Source organism: Vidua chalybeata, chromosome 2 (genome assembly GCF_026979565.1).
Source record: "Vidua chalybeata isolate OUT-0048 chromosome 2, bVidCha1 merged haplotype, whole genome shotgun sequence".
Taxonomy (NCBI): Eukaryota; Metazoa; Chordata; class Aves; order Passeriformes; family Viduidae; genus Vidua; species Vidua chalybeata.
This window is the reverse complement of record NC_071531.1, coordinates 64726959-64746081: the sequence shown is the minus strand read 5'-3', so window position 1 is coordinate 64746081 and position 19123 is coordinate 64726959. Positions and strand designations below refer to the sequence as shown.

Genomic DNA, 19123 nt, shown 5'->3' with positions numbered 1-19123 from the left:
CAAAATTTTGCAAAAGTTGCTGGGAAAGGATCCATTTGCAACATGACAGGATCAGGGTTCATCCTCTGCCTGTGTCCTCTGACTTCTTCAGCCTGTTTTCTGGTGGTGGGGACACTGAAGCTGACAAAACTTTCCATGACATTCCTCTGAGCATTCTTTGAATTATTTTGGTAGAAATTACTAAAAAGCCACAAAATCCAAAACTGCCATTATAGTAAAAGCAACCCCTGATGCCTGGGAAGAATGATGTGCAGGTCTCCAATGATTTTAGAAGGCTAACTAATTACTTTGTTATACTATATTATACTATAACTATATTACACTATATTACACTAACAAGAACTATCACTACTAAATAACTAACTAGAAAACCCGTGACTCTCTCCTGAGAGTCCTGACACACACGTGGACCCAATTGGTCAATGAACCCAAACACCATTACCGGAATCCAATCAAGCAATCACCTTGGGTAAACAATCTCCAGAACACATTCCACATGGGCACAAACACAGGAGCAGCGAGTGAGATAAGAATTGTTTTGACTCTCTTTTCTCTGCTTCTCTCACAGCTTCTCTCAGGAGAGATCCTGAGAAAGCTAAGTCTCTCTCTGTTCAGAGGGTATGAGAATACCACATGCCATCACCAGTTTTCCTTAGTTCTTCTCATCTCCTTCTGATCATTAGTTCTTCAGACATTAGCCTATTTATGTTGATCAAACACTGCTCTTCTGAAGACATCACCTGTTTTTTTTAAATCCATATGCACTGTTTTAAGCTTGGAATTCATGAGTTATAAAAAGCAGGGAGCAGGCCATAAAAAATGTGATAGTTAGCTTGGATTAAACTGATCTTTTTCAGATGCTGTCAGAGTTTCATACAACAAAATACAACATATTGTCAACTGCTAGCTACTTTCCAGATCCAAGATATCCTTGATTTATATATAAATATATATATAAATATAAATATATATATAAAATAATGAAGCTTCATCCAAAGGGAAAAAATGGTATTTAGGTAGATAAAGCCCTGGAATATCCTTACAGTGAAAACATAAAGTTTAACCACTGATGGAATGAATTAGAATTACTTAACCAAAAACTTCTCTGGAGAACAAATGAGAAGTGCTGAGAAAAGTTTTGCTGTTGTGGGTTGAATTTCAAGTCAGCATGCTCATAGATGCTGTTGAAGTACAAAATATGTTTGCATTATCGGATAAAAGCAGAAAACATGCTTCTATGAAAATGAGTTCCAGAAAGGAAAGGTGCCTCCATATCAATGTCAGAGCAGATGTACCAGAGATAGAGTCCTCTCCCTACCCTACAGGCTGTGAGACGGAAATAAGCTTATACTAGGGAGAAAACCTGTTGCTGTTAGTTAAAAAAATAAAAAAAAAAAAACGAGTTCAAAAGAGCATTGAGGAAAAATAAATCAACGAGTCTGTAAGAGATTGAAAAGCAGAGTAATTATAAAACAAGTAGTTATTTGCAACAGACTCTTACAATCAGGGAAAAACTGCCCATTGAGAAAGTTAATTGGCTGTTAATAAATTAAGACAGTTGTGTTTCTACCAATAAATATTTTTTTTTCTTTTAATAAAGCATTGGTGTGGGTATTAAGTTAGTTTTTCTATAGAAAGAGCCATCTGACAGAAGGTTAGAGCAGTTCTAATGCAAAACACAATGAAATGGTTCAATTCAAAAAAAAGGAAATGAGAAGCAAAATTCTAGCAGAGAACAGGTAACAGAAAAGTTCAGCCCTGAGAGGGTTAGTAAACAGCATTCAAATTAAACACTTCTGCTTTATCAAAAAGGACTGTTGGCTCAGACCAATGATGGATGGTTAAATTGTGCACAGGGTTTCCATAAATAATTAGGCAGAAAGAAGGATGAAACTGGAACTGACTTCACAAAGTGCATAGCCCAACTTAAAAGAAAATTAGTAACTAGAGTAAGGAAGGAACCACCTGGAGTAGCAACTGAAAAAAATAAAGAAATCAAAACTGAACTTGATTTTTTCAGCAACTGCAAAAAAATCAAGCCATCCAGATCAGCTGTCCAGAGTGAATGGGTAAAGTGGGCAAAGTAGGTGCAGCAAAGGATGCCAGGCAGCCCAGGCTCTATTCCTGCCTTTCTCTCTCCTTCCCTTACTTCCTCCCTCCCTTCCTTGGGGGTCTGTTCCTGCTTGGTGTTTCTAGGAGTTCCTGCAGCACCAGAGATGAATCAGCAGATGTGTCCTGGGATTTTTGGTCCTACAGATTGGCTCTGGAGAAGAGGATTGGTAGGACATCACTGCATGCTTTTCTCCTCCTGTTCATTGCATATGAATGAAATGGTCCCAGTTTTCCAAGGAAGTTCCAAAAGACCCACTTGCACTGTCACAAAGTTTATAATGCAGATCTTTATTACTCTGCTAAGTCTGTTCTTAAGCTGAGACATCATCAAAACCTTCTGGAGGTCAGAATGTCTTTCTCCATCATGGTCATCCTGCCTTTCTCCAGGATTTCCACTTATCATGGTCATCCTGTCTTTCTCCAGGATTTCCACTTGTTGGAAGAAGCTGCAAGCTGAACCCTGAAAAAGCTCAAGTTCTTCTTGAATATAATTGTCCATACAGTATAGACAACTGTCAGTTTGTGTCTCATACTTCTTCATTGCACCAACACAGTAACATATTTTAAAATTGTTGCTTTGGTTTTTTTGTTGTTGTTGTTGTTGTTTTTTTTTTTTTTTTTTTTTTAATAAGAATGTTTCCATTGTACTTTAAATTGCATTTTCCATTTGGATCTCCTTTTGTTGTTGAGTGCACTAGAGCTCTCTGGAGCTGTAGGAGCACTTGCTCTGCATGTTTGAAGTCTTTTTGGCTTCTTCTTTGCTACTTGATAGTGCCTCCGGAGCCCTGATGTCAAAGGGCCACATTTTCTGTTCTTCACAAACTTTGATGCCTTTTACCAGTTACATGAAGAGCAACAGGCAGAATCAGCAGATGAAGTTGTGCAGCAGCCCCTTTGCTCTGCTTTGCAAAAGTTGGAGGTGACTCCATAAGGAAGAGAGGTCGCACAAACCTGCTGTGCTGTGTGTGGCCCATTGTGGGGCTTTACATGAGGCCCCAAACTTCGAGAGAACAATGTCTGCAGCTTCACAGACTTACCATAAGGATTTGAAATTCCTTGTCATCCTGTGTTATGTTTGTGTCTGTGCCATATCCACCTTTCTGTGATTGGGAGAATAGTTTGTTGATAAGTAGTTGGTTTCTGGGGTGGTTTTTCAAGCAAAGCCAGAACAGCATGATGCTGATGCTACTCAGAACCTGAGTTTTAGGTACTTTTTATATCCACACACATGACTCAGGAAACCAGGAGTATCAATCTTAACAGCAGTCCAAGAAGGCACTTGAGTGCAGAGAGCCAAGTTTTAATTAAATAATAGAACCATATAATGGTTTGGGTTAAAAGGGACCTTAATGATCATCTTATTCCTACACCCCTTCCATGGGCAGGGACACCTTTCACTAGACCAGGTCTCTCCAAGCTCTGTCCAGCCTGGCCTTGAACACTTCCAGGGATGGGGCAGCCACAGCTTCTCTGGACAACCTGTGCCAAGGCCTCAACCACCCTCACAGCACAAGAAGAGGGGCATGGAGACTCAGCTGGTGGGTTACTAGACCCCTGCATCCCTAAACAGTCAATGCAGAAGGAAAAGACCTCTATCCCAGGCACTTAAATTTTGAGCAAACATTTCCTAGCTGCTCTGGACCCCATTCCCAGGGCAGCATCAGCCCCAGATAACACATGATCAGAGTTGCTAACATCTCACTGGGGCATTTTCTCTGTTGTCCAAGTTCTTGTCAGATGTCAGAGGAGATTTTTATGCAGTCTTAATTTTCAAAGGTGAAGTCTGGCATGATGCAACATGTCAATTTTTGTTTATTTCAGAAAAATAAGATACTCAGAAAGGCCTATTAACCAGTCCCTGAGAATGAAGTCCCAAGAGACTCAGCCTGCTGCTTAAGCAAATACTACTTAGTTTTGAAAATTCAACTTAAACTTCGCAGTGATCAATCTAAGCTCAGTATAGACTCCTCCTCTTCTAACTTCATCCTTTAGCTGGCACTGACTTTTAACTAAAATGGCATTAAAACTGTGTTTAATAAATATTTAAATGAGGCTGGATATATTTATTTATTTGTTTATTTATTTTTTTGAAATAAAAGTCCTCAATTACACATAAGTAAGGCTGAGACTAGATGAAGATTATGTGCTTCATAAATATTTTGCTTGCAGCAGAGAGATGTTAAGTAAATACTTTTCTTGAAACAGGAAAGTGCATAATCAAACAAAACTCTCCAAATACTGAAATAATAATTTTGTTTGTTCAGTTGTACATATCATGATAGGTCTGAGCTCACTGCTATATGACATCTTATAAAGGCACTCAAAGTTCTTTATCTTTTGTAGGCATATCTTTTAATACTCCTGAATAGGTAAAAAAAAAAGAAAATAAAAAAAAAGAAAGGGGAAAGGGAAGGGAAGGGAAGGGAAGGGAAGGGAAGGGAAGGGAAGGGAAGGGAAGGGAAGGGAAGGGAAAAAGAAGGCAAAGCTTTGGTTTTGATTAGTACTGATTGGTGATTTTGATTAGCAAATCAGAAAAGTAGGAAGAGGTTCAAGCCAAATTTAAAGGCAGTCTTCTTCCTTCCTAGGTCCAGATGCTGGATTATTTTGTGTGTGAACTTGATATATTCTTCCTTCACAATTTATAAAGACTAAAGGAATGGCATTGACAGCAGGAGAGAATAAAATTGTAAGATGAAATCACAAGCAAAATTGTCTGTGGCCACATATGCCTATGTGAAGTGTGCATTTGTGAAGAGAGAGATCTGTGTGTTGAATTGTTGCCAATGCATCAAAGTTTGTAGGAAGAGATGGGATGGAGTTGAGCTGTGGGATGTGGGACGCCCCTGCGGAAGCACCTGGCAGGACAAATAAGCACATGGCAGCACAAAAGAGCACGTGGCAGCACAGAGAGGCTTGTCCCCTCCGGACCCTGGGAGGAGGAGGTACCACGACAGACCCCTACAGGCGAGGAGACCCCCCAGGAAGCTGACAGACGAGTGAACAGCATGTGATCACCCCATAGAGGGACATGCAGAAAGCATGTTGCTGACGTGGCAACATGAGATAAGTCTCATAGTGAGAATGAAATAATAAAGAATAAAGAAACACTGTGCCTTGAAAAAGTGTATGAAACCATTCAAAAGAAACCATGTGTCTTTTGAATAAATGATTCAGATTCCCTGCCTGTCTGGATCCAGCTCACGATCACTCACAAAAGTTCTTGGGTTACAAAGTAAATTCAGCTGGGACATATTTTAGCTCTATGTCTTTACTTACCACATGGAAACTGAAAATTTCATTTGCTTATCACACATCCAAATTCGAGTAGCAATTCATAGCAGAGCAGAGGACTCACCTTTAATCCAAGCACTCCTCCTCTGCCCAGTTCCTACATCAAAAGCAGTGAAGTGATATGCGGAATAAATAAATAGACTCCACAACCTGGTGTAGTTATGAAGTGAGTATGTATGTCAGCGCCCGGCACAAGTGAGGTAGCTCTCCAAAACTTGTGCCCCGAGCCTCAGTCTGACCCACACCTTTATTCCTAAAGATATTCCATATGCAATACATTGCACAACTTTGCCATGCATATTCAACCCTTGGCCCCGCCTGTCCTCGCCTCTCATGCTAAATAAGTCCACGCCCTTCTGGGCACGCGTGGTTTGCTGTGGTGGTCGTACAGGGGTCTCTCGGTGGTCCTGAGGCTGAAGATTGTGGTCTTCCTCATGACTGAACTTTTGAACTTTTCCCCTCTGTGCGTGCGCTTTTGGTCCTTTGGTGCTTATCTGAGTACGTCTGTCAGTCTTGATAGGTTTGGAGACTGAGGAGCTTCTTTATCTGGGTTCTTTGCCTCCTCTGGTATTGTTCTTTATGCAAGAAGCTTCAGAAATTTGCATTTTCCTATGCCCTTTGTACCAGGCAGAGGTTTCTTAAGTACAAGGTTAAAATTCAATACATAACCCTACAAGCTAAAATATAAATGCTTAATTAATTTTGTTAATTTAACTCCAAAAATCTCTGTTTCATTAGAAGGTGTTTTCTCCAACAAAAGGGTGCCATACAACCACAACTGTAGGAAACATTTTATTTCTCTATCTCATCTTTGAAGCAGCTGAGATCTCCTCTTTCTGGAAGAACAGGAAGGGGTATATGAAGAGAGAGAAAAGGGGGAATGGGGCCTATCTGACAGACATCCATGACATTTTTGTCCTAGTCCAGTATTTCTGCTATATTTTTCCCAAAACACTAAAGCAAGAGGAGCATTTCTAAAATTTTTAGCAGTATTATGCTGTTAGTCTGCCAGTTAAGAGCTATTTCTAAATGTATTTTATAGTGCTTTGTAAATACTTGACCTTTCTTCTGTGTTTGCTTGCATTTTTTCTTTATAATCTTTTATAGTTTCATATAATGACCCCACAGAGTCACTTCATATGGGTTGGCATGGCTGCAGTTGTGTGAGTGGGAACGAATATGCTTACTAGGAATGACAAAGAGAATGTTTTGTTCACCACTTCTGCATTACAAGCATCTGACTTGTGTGGCAGCTGCAACTGGATCTAGACCAGCTCATGGTGCTGCAGCAAGATGGTTTCGTATGCATGTTGCCACACAAAGGTCCTCCCTGCTGACAAACGCTGTGAAGATCTTTTTAGCCCCCTGAGAGACAGCTCAATGGAAAGGCCCTGTTGCAGCTCAGTGTTTGAAACCTCCAAGCATGTAATTATATTCCAATGAATCCCAAAACAGTTAAGGTTCAAGCTGAGGAACTGGTCTCCCTGGCCTCAATCCAGCAAAACACTTCAGTGCATGAATAAACCTACTTTGAATAGTCCTATTAGCAAATCAGTGGGAACTACTAATTGCTTCATGTTAGGAATATGTTCAAGAGATTTGTTTGATGTGGCCACAGTGCCCCACGGTAAGTGCTGTTTGAACCAGAATCTAAATCCAGTTTACCATGTGGTGCCTTTTTGACATTACTGATTTCTTACCAGGCAGTCTTGCTCATTTAGAATTGGACACCTTCATTTTAAAAGCACTTTTAAATGCCACTTTCTCATGATAAACATTCAGAGATTATTTCCTTTTGGACAGTAATATAGTGATAGATTTACGCTGGCAATCAAACTGTGAGTTGAAATTCCTTTGAACAGAATTTACAGGATTAGAAGAATATCATAAACATCTGAAAACACTGCACATACAGTCATACTCAGGAGATACAAAGGTCTCAAAAACTGCCAGTAAAAACGGTGTCTTTGGTAAAATCCTTCTTATCTTTTGTCTTCATGTCTCACCTTTAAATACAGTGTAACTAGAATTTTACTTCTTACCATGTTTCAGCCAAATGACAAAACATAAACCTCTTTTTATTAATTGAAGGTGAATTCTGAAGCAGCTAAAGTTGAAGACCAAACTTAGTAGCATGCTTTTTCTGCTTTTTTTTACCTTTCAGAATGTTCTAGGAACCCAAATTTTCCAGAAACAAGTTTGTTCAAGTAGACTGTGGAATGTGCCAGAGCCACTAAATTCATTACTGGTAAAGCAGTTCTAGTATTCCAGCACAACCACTTTGGGTCGTTGAAACTCAGACTGTGGTTGGAACCTTGCCCATGTATTAGGACACTCTTCTGAAGCCTGACACTTCCCCTATTCAGATTACTTAACCTAAATACAAAGAGAAAAATAGGAAGAGAACACTCGTGCTTTCTTTTAGAAATGGGTCACTCCGTAATATCAGGGTGTATGAGATTTAAGGCATATTCAAATTTACCAGCAAAAAAAGAGGCACATTCATCAGTTGTTCTGTACTGTGTTATTTAAAGCATATTTGACTCTTAGTTATTGTACCATTAAATAAGCACTGCAAAGCGCCTGCAGTTGGTCAGTACTGTCTAAAGCCATATAGGCCAGATTTCTAGGTATATAAATTCAGCTGAACTCCAAAAGTAGTTTGAACAAACAGAGATTTTATCATATAATTGATAGAATCATAGAATCATCTAATGGTTTGGGTTGGAAGGTATGGGTATTCTCAGTTCAGTCAGAGAGAAAGAGAGAGGGTTTTCTAACCAGGAGAGAGCCTGAGAAACAGTTGGGAAGGAATGCAAATAATTATCTATTTCTCTCTTGTTATTCACATTGTTTAAAGATATGTCTTGCCATCATGCGTCATTCAGAGCACACCAATGGTGTGAGATGTTTTTACTTTAAGACCAATGAAATTAGTCTGCATGATGTTCTCTATATATAAAGTGGTGCATTTGAAATAAATCAGTTTCATTCCTTGCCTTCTAACTTGGAGTCCTTCTGTTCCCGTCCTGCCTCAACAGCAACAGGAAGGGACCTTAAAGATCATCCAGTTCCACCCCCTTGCCATGGGCAGGGACACCTTCTGCTAGACCAGGATGCTCCAAGGCCCATCCAACCTGGCCTTGAACAATTCCAGGGATGGGGCAGCCACAGCTTCTCTGGGCAACCTGTGCTAGGGCCTCAACCACCCTCACAAGGAAGACTTTTTTCTGAATATCTAATGTAAACCTACCCTCTTTCAGTTACAGTAATAATTTTTAATTATGAGCTCTCTTAGCTTTTGAAGGATGCCAGAACTCAGGTAACTTGGGTGCTCCTGTTAGGCGCTGTTCAGTGTTAGGTGTTGAAAACTACACCTCCATTGAAGTATCTCTAGTACCTTAAAAATATGGGATATCACTCTTTGGGTAGTTTCAGATGTGATCAGATGACAAATTTGTACATGGATCTTTACCTAGTTATATAAAAAAATCATTTGCTATAAACAAATAAAACTCCACTTGGACAAACATAATTGTACATTTTTTAGGTATCTCTGCTTTGTAATAATAATGTCCCATTACCCACTCAGTCAAATGTAAGGGCCTGTTCCACCAACGTAAATTAGTGAGAGCTATTTGAAGGGTTATAAATAGATTTAAGCACAATTTTAGCAATTGTGCATAGCTGGATGTAATTTATATTAGCTGGAAACTGTAATGTGGGCAGTTTGGGGTTTTTTGCTTGAAAGAATACTCCGTTTTTGAAATTATGTCAAAAATAAGTGTTCACATTCTTGGCACAGATAATTTCATCAGAAAGTACTTCTTCATATGTGAATAGCTGGCTTTTATATTCACAGCCATGGAGGGAACACCTTGAGTAAGTCTATTATTTCAAACAGCATTCACAGAAGTATGTCTGAATGTGCCTCTGTCTTCCATGAATATTAACACAGGTATTTTTTTGTGCTGACATTTAATCAGTAAACATATATACTGATGTACTTGCAGACCAGGAATACAAAAGGGTCTGACCACAAGACAGTCAAGTTTCTTAGCAGGTAATGTTAAATAATGCATTTGCTTCTGACTGCTTAAAAAAGTTCAGAGTGGTTGACTTATTTCAGCTGTCCAAACACAGCAGAGGAATGTGGGAGTCAAAGATCCAGGCTGGGGAGAGCACTGTGATGAACTGGCTGTGGAGAAGTCTGTGGTCACAAGGCTGGGTTGTGCTCGGATGTTTGTCATACACTTCTAAGAAAGTTACAAGACAGAGGTAAAAGTTTTTCAATCACAGAACATCACACTGCTGCTATTCCTTCATGTGGGAAACTGGGGATCTAGTTCATAAAAGTACCAAACTCTACTTGTGCAGTGAAAGCAGCAAAAGACCATTAGTGGGGCTGCAGTTATTTTAGTACTGAAGTGCTCTGGCTTCAGTGCAGTTTTTACTGTACATAGGCTATTTATCAAGGTTTTATTTATCTTTAATGCAAATAACAGTAATTGGCATAGAATTGGGCTCAATGACCCTTATGGGACCCTCCCAACTCAAGATCTTCTATGAGTCCATGAAGAACCATCTGCAATGCTGTGACATCTGTATCACATCATAACTCTGTTAATTCAAGACAGAGTTGACAAAAACACTACCTTAACAAAGTAAATATTCCAGTATAAAATTTTAGTGTAAACTAGGCTTGGAAAAGTGTTGGGATACATCCAACCAAAAGCTTCTTAATGCTGAGCTAAGGACAACAGCCCATACATTCTATCGACACAAGCCATAAGCAGCCAGAAAGCAAGCAGTTAAGGCAACAGCTCACTCACCAGTTCCTCTTGCTAGCTGTACCTACTTCCTTTTCATCACTTAAAGTTCTCATATCACTTAACTCATTCTAAGCACTCAAAGCACAGTGGCATCTGGCTGCACATTTCTTACATCAGCACACACATCCTCATTTCATTTCCCTAATTCCTGTATTAAAATTTAGTATAAGTTTCAGACAAATAACTAAATCTACAGACCACCTACTCTCATATTTTCTAACCAGTTCAAGGAAACCAAGCATGTCTCACAGCAGACACCTAAAGCCTGGGAAGAATTCCTTGCTGCCATATACCAGCACCAAACAGCAAAATATCATACGTAGCATTTGGAAACCACCTTGAGCACATGGTGATCATCAGACCATGTCATAAGGTTGTCAGACAACTGGATCTGAGCTCTAGGCTGACACTGCTTACTCAATGGGGATGGATTGTGGTCGGGGGATTAAAGGAACTGGGGTTTAGAAGGGGGAACTGATAATTGGTGTGTAGAAAAGCAGAGTGACTCATGTGCTAAACCTTGTGCTTTCTACAGAATAAACCATGCAGTGGAGGAAGCCTGGGTTGAGCATAACAGTGATTTGTGAATGGTTGTTGTCTTTCATTCATATGGGTATGAGTAACACATAACATTACTTGTTAGGAGCACTGAAGAACCTAGAGGTGACTGGCACTGTCCCAAGCAAGGTAGATTTTTCATTCTTATAAAATAATCTATTTTGAATTTAAAGTGTCAGCCTCACAGTTTTGGTGTGCACCTGAAAGACCACCTTGATACCTCCCAGTTTAACATTTCAAAACCAAGCGACTCAGTGAAGGAAATGGTGAGATGGAGGCTGCCCCTCCCACTCTGCTTTGCTACCTTCCCTTCCTCCATAATGTGCACCGTGGTGCAGTCATGCAGTTGGTGTCTGGTCTCGTCCAACAGAAGTACATCAAGATGAACTACACAGGGCCCAGCTTTTTGGTACTTGTTCAGTCTTAGTCTTTCATTGTTGCACACCTTCCAGGCCTGAAGACAGTTAATAGTTTCATTGTGAGTTTTCCAGGGATATGTATCACCATATCATCCACGCATCTGCATGCCATGACATTCCACCAGGAGGGAGAAGACCCTCAGAGCTGTGGGTGCATGTTATGCAGTTATGACTGTGGAAGTATGAAGATGGGAGACAAAAGTCATGGCAGCACCCAGGTTTTGTCAAGTCTCCTCACAATCCTGCTGGACAGGGCCAGTGCTCTTCCTGTTACATCACTGCCTGGACCAAACTTCCTTTCCCTACAGCCCTATTCTTCCACCATTGCACATCTTGTACCCCCCATAGAAAGAGAGGCAAGACTCTTCCAGACAAGTCTCCCCTGTTCCTTTAGACACTTCCACTTTGTGTCTAGATCAAGAAAAGATTTTTAGATAGGGAAAACCACCAAGTGTCTTTGTGATTATTACTGTGACTAGCTCATTTCTGCAAGATGTCCTGTGACTGGAAATGAAGCAGAAAGGGTCACGTGACAGAGCTCCCCAACCACACAACCCAAAGGAAGGCTGAGAACACCCCTCTCTCCCACCTGTCCCCACTGGTAACAATGTGTAATCTTTACAAAGGCCTAGACTATGGAAGCCTCTGGTGGAAGGTCACACACTTCCAAAGATCATTAATTCACAAAACCAGACAGAATAGAGGTAATCCTGAAAAGGGGAACTTTTTTTTTTAAAAAAGCACCGAACTCAAACTCACAGCTCCTCGTCTTCCAGACTTTCCAAGTGTCAAGTCACCCTTGGCTCTGGCTGTTTCGAGACTGCATGAGTCATATCCTTGCTAACTGGAAGCCTTATACTGAATTTGTTCAGCATTCTTTATGATGGAAGGAAGTTATTTAGCAATGATAGAAAATGGAAAGCACAGGTCTTGTTTTAATTTTAAACTGATGTACTTCACTATGCCTTAAGTGGTTTGAAGCAAATGCATTTACCATGGTGGTGGCATGCTTACTTTTGCTAACCTGAATAACCTGGATAACAGCAAGAAATACACTTTGTCTGCAATACAACTGCAGTTGTCACAGGTTGTAGTTACGTTATAAAATTGAACCTTTCATTGGTACTTGATTTCAAAAACTGGCTTCTAAGATTTTGAACTTCTAAAACCATCTTTGAAATAATTGTATAAAACTTGTTTGTTTTTATAGTGTTTTTATAGTGTGATAGCTACAACAGGACCTAACATGCAGACCACTTCAACCAGAACACAAACCATATTGTCTATGTGGAAAATACAGGATCAGTATGATAAATACTTTATTAAAAAGCCTAATTTCAGCTATTTAGTTAGCAGAGCTCCACTGTATCTAGAGAAAAACTCAGCATGTCAAAATTGGAGACTCACTGAATGTGAAAATAATTTTCCACTATTATGCTCTTGATAAAGAAATCAAGAGATGGATGATAGATACAGCAGTTACCTCTCAGAAGGTTGTTTCAGCTTCCTTTACTCTTTTCAACACCTGGATGATTTTCTGCGTTATGTTGACTATGCTGCATTTTAACTTAACTTGCCTATGAATATTTTTGGAAAATTCCATTTCCCTACCTTCTTGCCTTTGAATCCCGCTTCCCCAAATATATTTATTTTTAAAAATAATTTTCAACACACACTTTTTCATCCTTGGTACTTCTGTATCAGTTTTACTCATTTGTATTGCGATACAATTTCTCTGAGTTCCTGCTCTCAGGCACATGAGCATGCATGCAGGCAAATATGTTAATACAACGCTATTATTTTTACTTTCACCATAGCTAAAAGCAGGAGGAAAATTTGATTGCACACAGTTACAGTCCAAGTTGAATATAAATATTTGACTTAAATTAGTTTGGGATGGTTTAAGAATTTCATATTTATCCAGGCTTGTAGGCTGGACCACATCAAAAATTTGGCATCTGCACATCTGTAAAATACTTCTTGAATTCTTCTATACTGGTCAGTGCCTACAGGTTAGGATAAACATACTCCCAGACTATTGCCACAAATGAGGCCCAGCTTTCCTTCTCCACCTGACCATGGCTCTCCCTCAGGCTTTTCTCCCAGCATATGGTCTGTAGTTTTTTTTGATATCTAAAGCATAGTGACTGCACTTAAATAGAAAATTTCAAGGTGAACACAGTTATTTGTAAGTAAAGGTCTGCTGTCTGATCCATTTGCATTCAAAGCCAGTCTGTCAATAAACTAATTTTATGTACTTTATATAGTTTTCATTGAATTCACTGAAATCATCCCACTGGATGATGTTTTCAAGGCTAGATGGAAAAACCTTTGAGTAAAATGACAAACTATTTTAAAATGAGAATTCTCTTATTCAAAACACATAAACACAGAAAAAAAAAGGACATTCTAGCTTCTGTGGCATTCTGTGCTCAAAGCAAAGCTCTAATTTATCTTCAAGTTATGTTTCCCAACAGTACAAAACTCAGACAAGACTTTTCCAGCACTTCCAGGCCCAATATTCCAAGTGTTTTTTATTAACTATGTTTTCTTTTCTTCAACTTCCACAAAGTACAGTGAAAATTGGATCCTCAGATAATAAGGAAAGAGGAATAAATACAGTGTTACACTGCTTGGGGAGCATTCCAGCAGGAAGCACATGCCTCAGGAGTGGTGATTTCCCAGGTACAGCAGGAAGCAGTGCCAAGTTTGGATGCTGACATTGCCCTGGTGGCTCACGAGGAGAAGTGGAAACAAGATTGTCCTCTCCTGCTACCTCTTCATGCTCTGCTGCTGCAGTGCCAGTGCTTGGAGTAACACAGAGCCAGTTTTCCCACCTGTGCTGCAGGGAATACTGTAGGCAGTTAGCACAGATAAATTACAGGCAGCTTATAATTAATTTTTTGTCCCCTTTGCTGCCAGGAATTGTTCTGATTAACATGAAATTCCATTTTCATTATAAATTAATGATAATAATCAAAGCTAAAGTCCTGTGCAAATCTTAAGTTCATTTACTTAAGTTCATTTAAGTTCATTCGTTTTCAATTACTAAGACACATTTCAATACTAAGAACACATTAGGTTGTGTGCTCATGAAGATGTAACAAGCTGCATCTGACAAGCCGAGTTTAAAATACAAGATGATTTGAGAACATTCAGAACATAAAAGGGCTTTTCTACATCCACTTTTAATGAAAAAAAACTGCTATGAATAGAAATGGAAGTATAACAAAGATTTTTAAGTTGATCTAAGAAAATACAGGGAAAAATAGAGCAAGTAAAACTGACATTTTACTTCCCAGTTATTTGTGTATCACAGAACTACCACCCCTACTTACAGCCACTTATGTTTCAAAATAGACCAGAAAATAAGAACAAAAGATCCTCACAATAATTTTACTGACATAGTCTCAGTTGGAACTATGATGAAACTATGATTCTTATATTAATTTTTCATTTCTTGCATGCCAAAAAGTACAATAAAAAGACACTCAAGTAATCTTTACACTTAAGGAAGGGAAGTTTGATCTCATCTGTTTCCATTTAATTTTATAACTTGCAAATTGTCACTGGCAGTGCACTTGTTTGATAAAAAATGATTTTGTTTTTTGACAAAAAAAAAGATTTTGTGCAGCTTTTCAGATTTTATATAACAGTGTGAAGTTGACATGAAGTATAGTTTTTTACTAGTGAGGACATCTGCTTCAAGATAACTTCCAAACACTTTACGCATGATGAAAATAATTTTAAAAGAATTTACCAAACTAAAATTAACATACATCTATTCCATATATTAACATTGTCCCAGTCCTTATTATGATCCAAATTTCTAACACAGAGACTATTTATATAATTTTCTAGAGTTTCCATATCTTCTTAAATTGGAAGAAATATGTTTAGAAACGAAACCTGATCCACTAGAACATATAATGGGGATAGATTAACTTCAATTACATTACTTGAAATAAAACATCCATTATATAATGGATGAAATATCCATTATATTAAGCTACTGGGTGGCAAGCATTAAATAAAATTCAGACTTCTACATACTCTGTATCTGTAGTAAAGTGTTGTAACATATTAAACAGATCTTTATTTTAAAATCTCTTTCCAGCACAGGACCATTCCTGTAAGAACTGCCTCACACGAGCTAGTTGGGAGTTATGAGGAGCCCTGTCTTTTTTGGTACTGTATCCTGAGCTTTTCCAGTTGCTCCACACACTGCGTCTGGGCCAGCTTCAGTGTTCGGTTCTCCTCTGTCAGTTCTGCATACTCCTTAGCCAGCCGAGCAGCATCCATGCTTTCTTTTTCCACTTGTTCCAGTCTGGCAATCAGCTCCTTTCTGATGATTATGAAAAAAACCCCAAATATTAAAAATGGCAGTAGGCAAAAATTTGTTGTCCTGTGTTAGGTCAAAGGTGGGCTGTGTGTTGTTAACTTACTTTTTATTACTTGAACTTGTGTGAAACAAGGACCTAGAAAATTAATTTTTTAGAGTCATGTTTCTTCCCTTTAAAAGACTAAGGTTCCAAAATCTCAGACCAAGCCTGAAAAATGCTGTGTTCATGTGTCTGTTCAGCAGAAGAGAAGGCTTTGGGGAGACCTTAGAGCCCCTTCTAGTACCAAAAGGGGATCCAAGAGAGCTGGAGAGGGACTCTTGACACAGGTGACAAAGCAAGGGAATGGCTTTAAACTGAAAGAGAGCAGGAAATGGGATATTGGGAAGAAATTCTTCCCTGTGAGGGTGGCAAGGCCCTGGCACAGGTTGCCCAGAAAACCTGCAGCTGCCCCATGCCTGGAAGCGTTCAAGGCCAGGTTGGATGGGGCTTGGAGCAACCTGGTCTAGTGGAAGGTGTCCCTGCCTGTGGCAGGGGATTGGAACTGGATGAGTTTTAAGGTCCCTTCCAATCAAAACTATTCTATTGATTGTATGATTCTGTGATCTCTAACTTCAGTAAGAGTTGAGCACACAGTTCACTGTGGAGAATCAAGTTCCTAGAGATGACTTGTGAATACTTTGCCAGAAGAATAACAATTAATTTTTCTCTCGATACCAGGTATCATTGAAAGAGAGTGAGGTGTTTTTGTTTGGTTGGTTAGATTTAGTTCTGTGAAGTGTGGCTGGTTTCCTTTTCTCTACTACAAACAAATCCAGTAACTAGTAGGCGCTGAATCTGAGCTACATATAGTGTTTCTATAACGTGTTTAGACTCTGATCTTAGCCCTATTGCTGAAAAAGAGCTGCAAACCTGACCCCTCCTGGTCCTTTTAAGTACAGACACAAGAGGATTTAAGCTGTGACTACTTCTGGATGGAGTCACACAGTGCCCTATATTCTCAGAGCTGGCCAGGAGCTGGAGTTTCCTGTATAGTATAAACTGAAATTACCTCAGCACAAGTTAAGATAAAAGAGGTCTTAAAACACACTGAAGGCATGAGTAACTCATAGAGTATCTAATTGCTCTCCTCTTAGTCACCCACCAGGCTAGCCTGGCCTCTGGGTTTCCTTTTCCCTTTAAGTCAAATATTCATCCATTACAGGAAATCTCTTCTAAAATGTTCTTTTGATCATTCTATCTCAGAGATTAGTTAATCTTTTAACTGTTCATAGCCCTGTGACTTTATTTCTCAGTAATGTCAAAACAGTGCTTGTAGATCATCAGTGGGAAGTTGCTAATGCCTTCATAGTGGATAGATTTCGCTGCAGTCCTTAAAGGAGCCCACTTGTCAGGCTAGACCAGTGCTTTCAGACAGGAAATTCCTACGGATCAGCAATTCTATTCCCACAGGCCAGATATTCACAAAAAGATAACATTTCTGTGTTTGCTGATCACTTATGTTACTCGTAGCTGGAAAAGCTACCTCATAGAGCAGCAAAACTGTAAATCTGGCTTTTGAAAAACACTTCTGTGTGGCCTTCATTTAGGTTCAAGTTAACCTTCCTCCGTCTTTACTGCAGCTTTCAGTGATAGCAGAGTTTGTCCATGGTTTAGTTGACTGTTTACAGTCACGGTTACTGCAGTTCAAGGAGTCACAAATTAGAGCAGACCCATGGTACTGCCATATCTACCAGCTGTGCTTCTCATAGATTAAAAAAAAAAAAAAAGAAAAAAAGAAAAAAAAGGAGAAGAGTTAGCTGCTGTTACAGAATTTTTAAATCAGCCAAAGAGGCAGCATACAGGCATCCTCCTATAAGACAGCTTTGTTTTATACTACTGAGGTAAGGCAGAGCAGCTATGCTGCAGCAAAGCCTCTTCTTTTTCCTTTCACCAGGTGACAGGTGCATTCAATCAGGCCTTTGAGAGGAAACATCAAAAGAGCATTTTTACCCAGTAGAATTGTGTTTACATTTAACACAATATAGCTGTACAAGTTTTAAACACAGTAAGCCACTAACAGGTTCATTTCTCTGTGTCTGGGCTGCTCTAGATAACCAGTTTTCACAGAAGTCAAGACAATCTTACTAGACAGCTCCTATTCATGAGCCTGAAGCCATGGAGGAGTGATTTCACGTGAGAAATACATTCAGGGACAATGAGGTTTTACAGCTCCAGATGCTTGGGGGTTTTTTCTTTGTTTGTTTGTTTTTGTTTCCCCAGTTTCCCTGGACTTCCTCTGGAAGACTTTTATCTTTGAAGACCAAATGAGAACATATGCAGTATTTCCTTGCAATTATTCTGTGGCGTAATGTTGGACTGAAGGGCTAAATTAAGCTCTTTCAAATTACAGACTGTTAAATCAGAAGTGTCCAAACAAATGAATTCAGAATCATTCTTCCTTACTTTTCTTACATTCATGAGCTTTTTGAAAGGGAGATGCAGTGGACACACTATTAGGTAATCAGCATCTTAAAAGCAGGTAAACCTTTTCTGTGGGAACTTTCAGTATTTGAAAAGGAATGGTACTGACTATCCCGGACTTGAGCCAGGAGAGGCACAGACAGACAAGGTGCAAACTCAGACAGCTCTAGTAATGAAGGTCAGCTCTGATTTGATGACATTCTGTGCAGGCATGGCTTTCATGCCGCTCACCAGTAATATTCAAGCAGCACAGATAACTTCCCTCCCCCCTCCCCAGGATTTAGATTTGCTATCAAACAAATGATAAATGAATTAAAATCAAAATATACTCATTGCTGTACTCCACACTCTTGGACCTCCCTCACAGAAAGCAGTTTCCTTGCACTGAGGTAGTAAAATTGCCCGCTTCTGAGTCAGCAGAACCCACTTAGTCCTTTCCCATCAGGATCAACACCTGTTTATGGGATAGGGTGATTTTTCAGGCTAATACTGTCAGCCTGCCACAGATCTAAAATTAGAGTACCAGGAAATTGCTAAATGTTATGAATGGTGTAGTTTATGAAGCTCACCAAAGGATGAGGACAGTAACTAACATTTACATCTGATCTAATCTAAGATTTGAACTTAGCTTTTAGAGGTTAAAGAACACCATGCTAAGCTCTTGCACCATCTAGACTTTGTTGTGGATGCTTAATAAATAGAAGTAGCACTGTGTAATCTGTGTTTTCTGTTAATGGTTACCCCAAGTTTAAATATTAACAGTATTGATAAGGTAGTTTCCAAACAAGTGCTGAGGTACTCAAAGCTTTGAGACAATCTGTAATGTGTACTTGAAGTGTTCTTTTTTGGAGAGGGGTTTGGGAGGCAACATTAGTGATTTGCAACATAAACCACAAGCAGGAGAAAAACATAGCATTGTCTTAGGGAAATTATTTATCTTGTTCTGGTCTTAATGACTAAACATACAGAGAACAGAGCTCCTCAACAATCTATTCTGTATTTATTAACACTCTCACTGTATTTATTAACAAGGAATAAATACAAAGAAGAGTGACAGACTAAGCAGATAAACCTGTCTGGAGATAAGTGTATTTAGAGATGAACTTGA

At 39.3% G+C, this 19123-nt stretch overlaps 1 protein-coding gene across 2 annotated transcripts in view; it reads right to left on the bottom strand.

The window, feature by feature from the left end:
• Nucleotides 1-13539: 13539 nt before the first annotated feature.
• Nucleotides 13540-19123, bottom strand: part of MAP3K7CL (MAP3K7 C-terminal like) — a 45660-nt gene continuing 40076 nt past the window's right edge. For both annotated transcript variants that reach the window (XM_053936098.1, XM_053936097.1), the window contains exon 5: nt 13540-15557. In XM_053936098.1, coding sequence (XP_053792073.1) covers nt 15377-15557 — 181 coding nt within the window. In that variant the 3' untranslated portion in view covers nt 13540-15376. The remainder of the gene's footprint in view (nt 15558-19123) is intronic.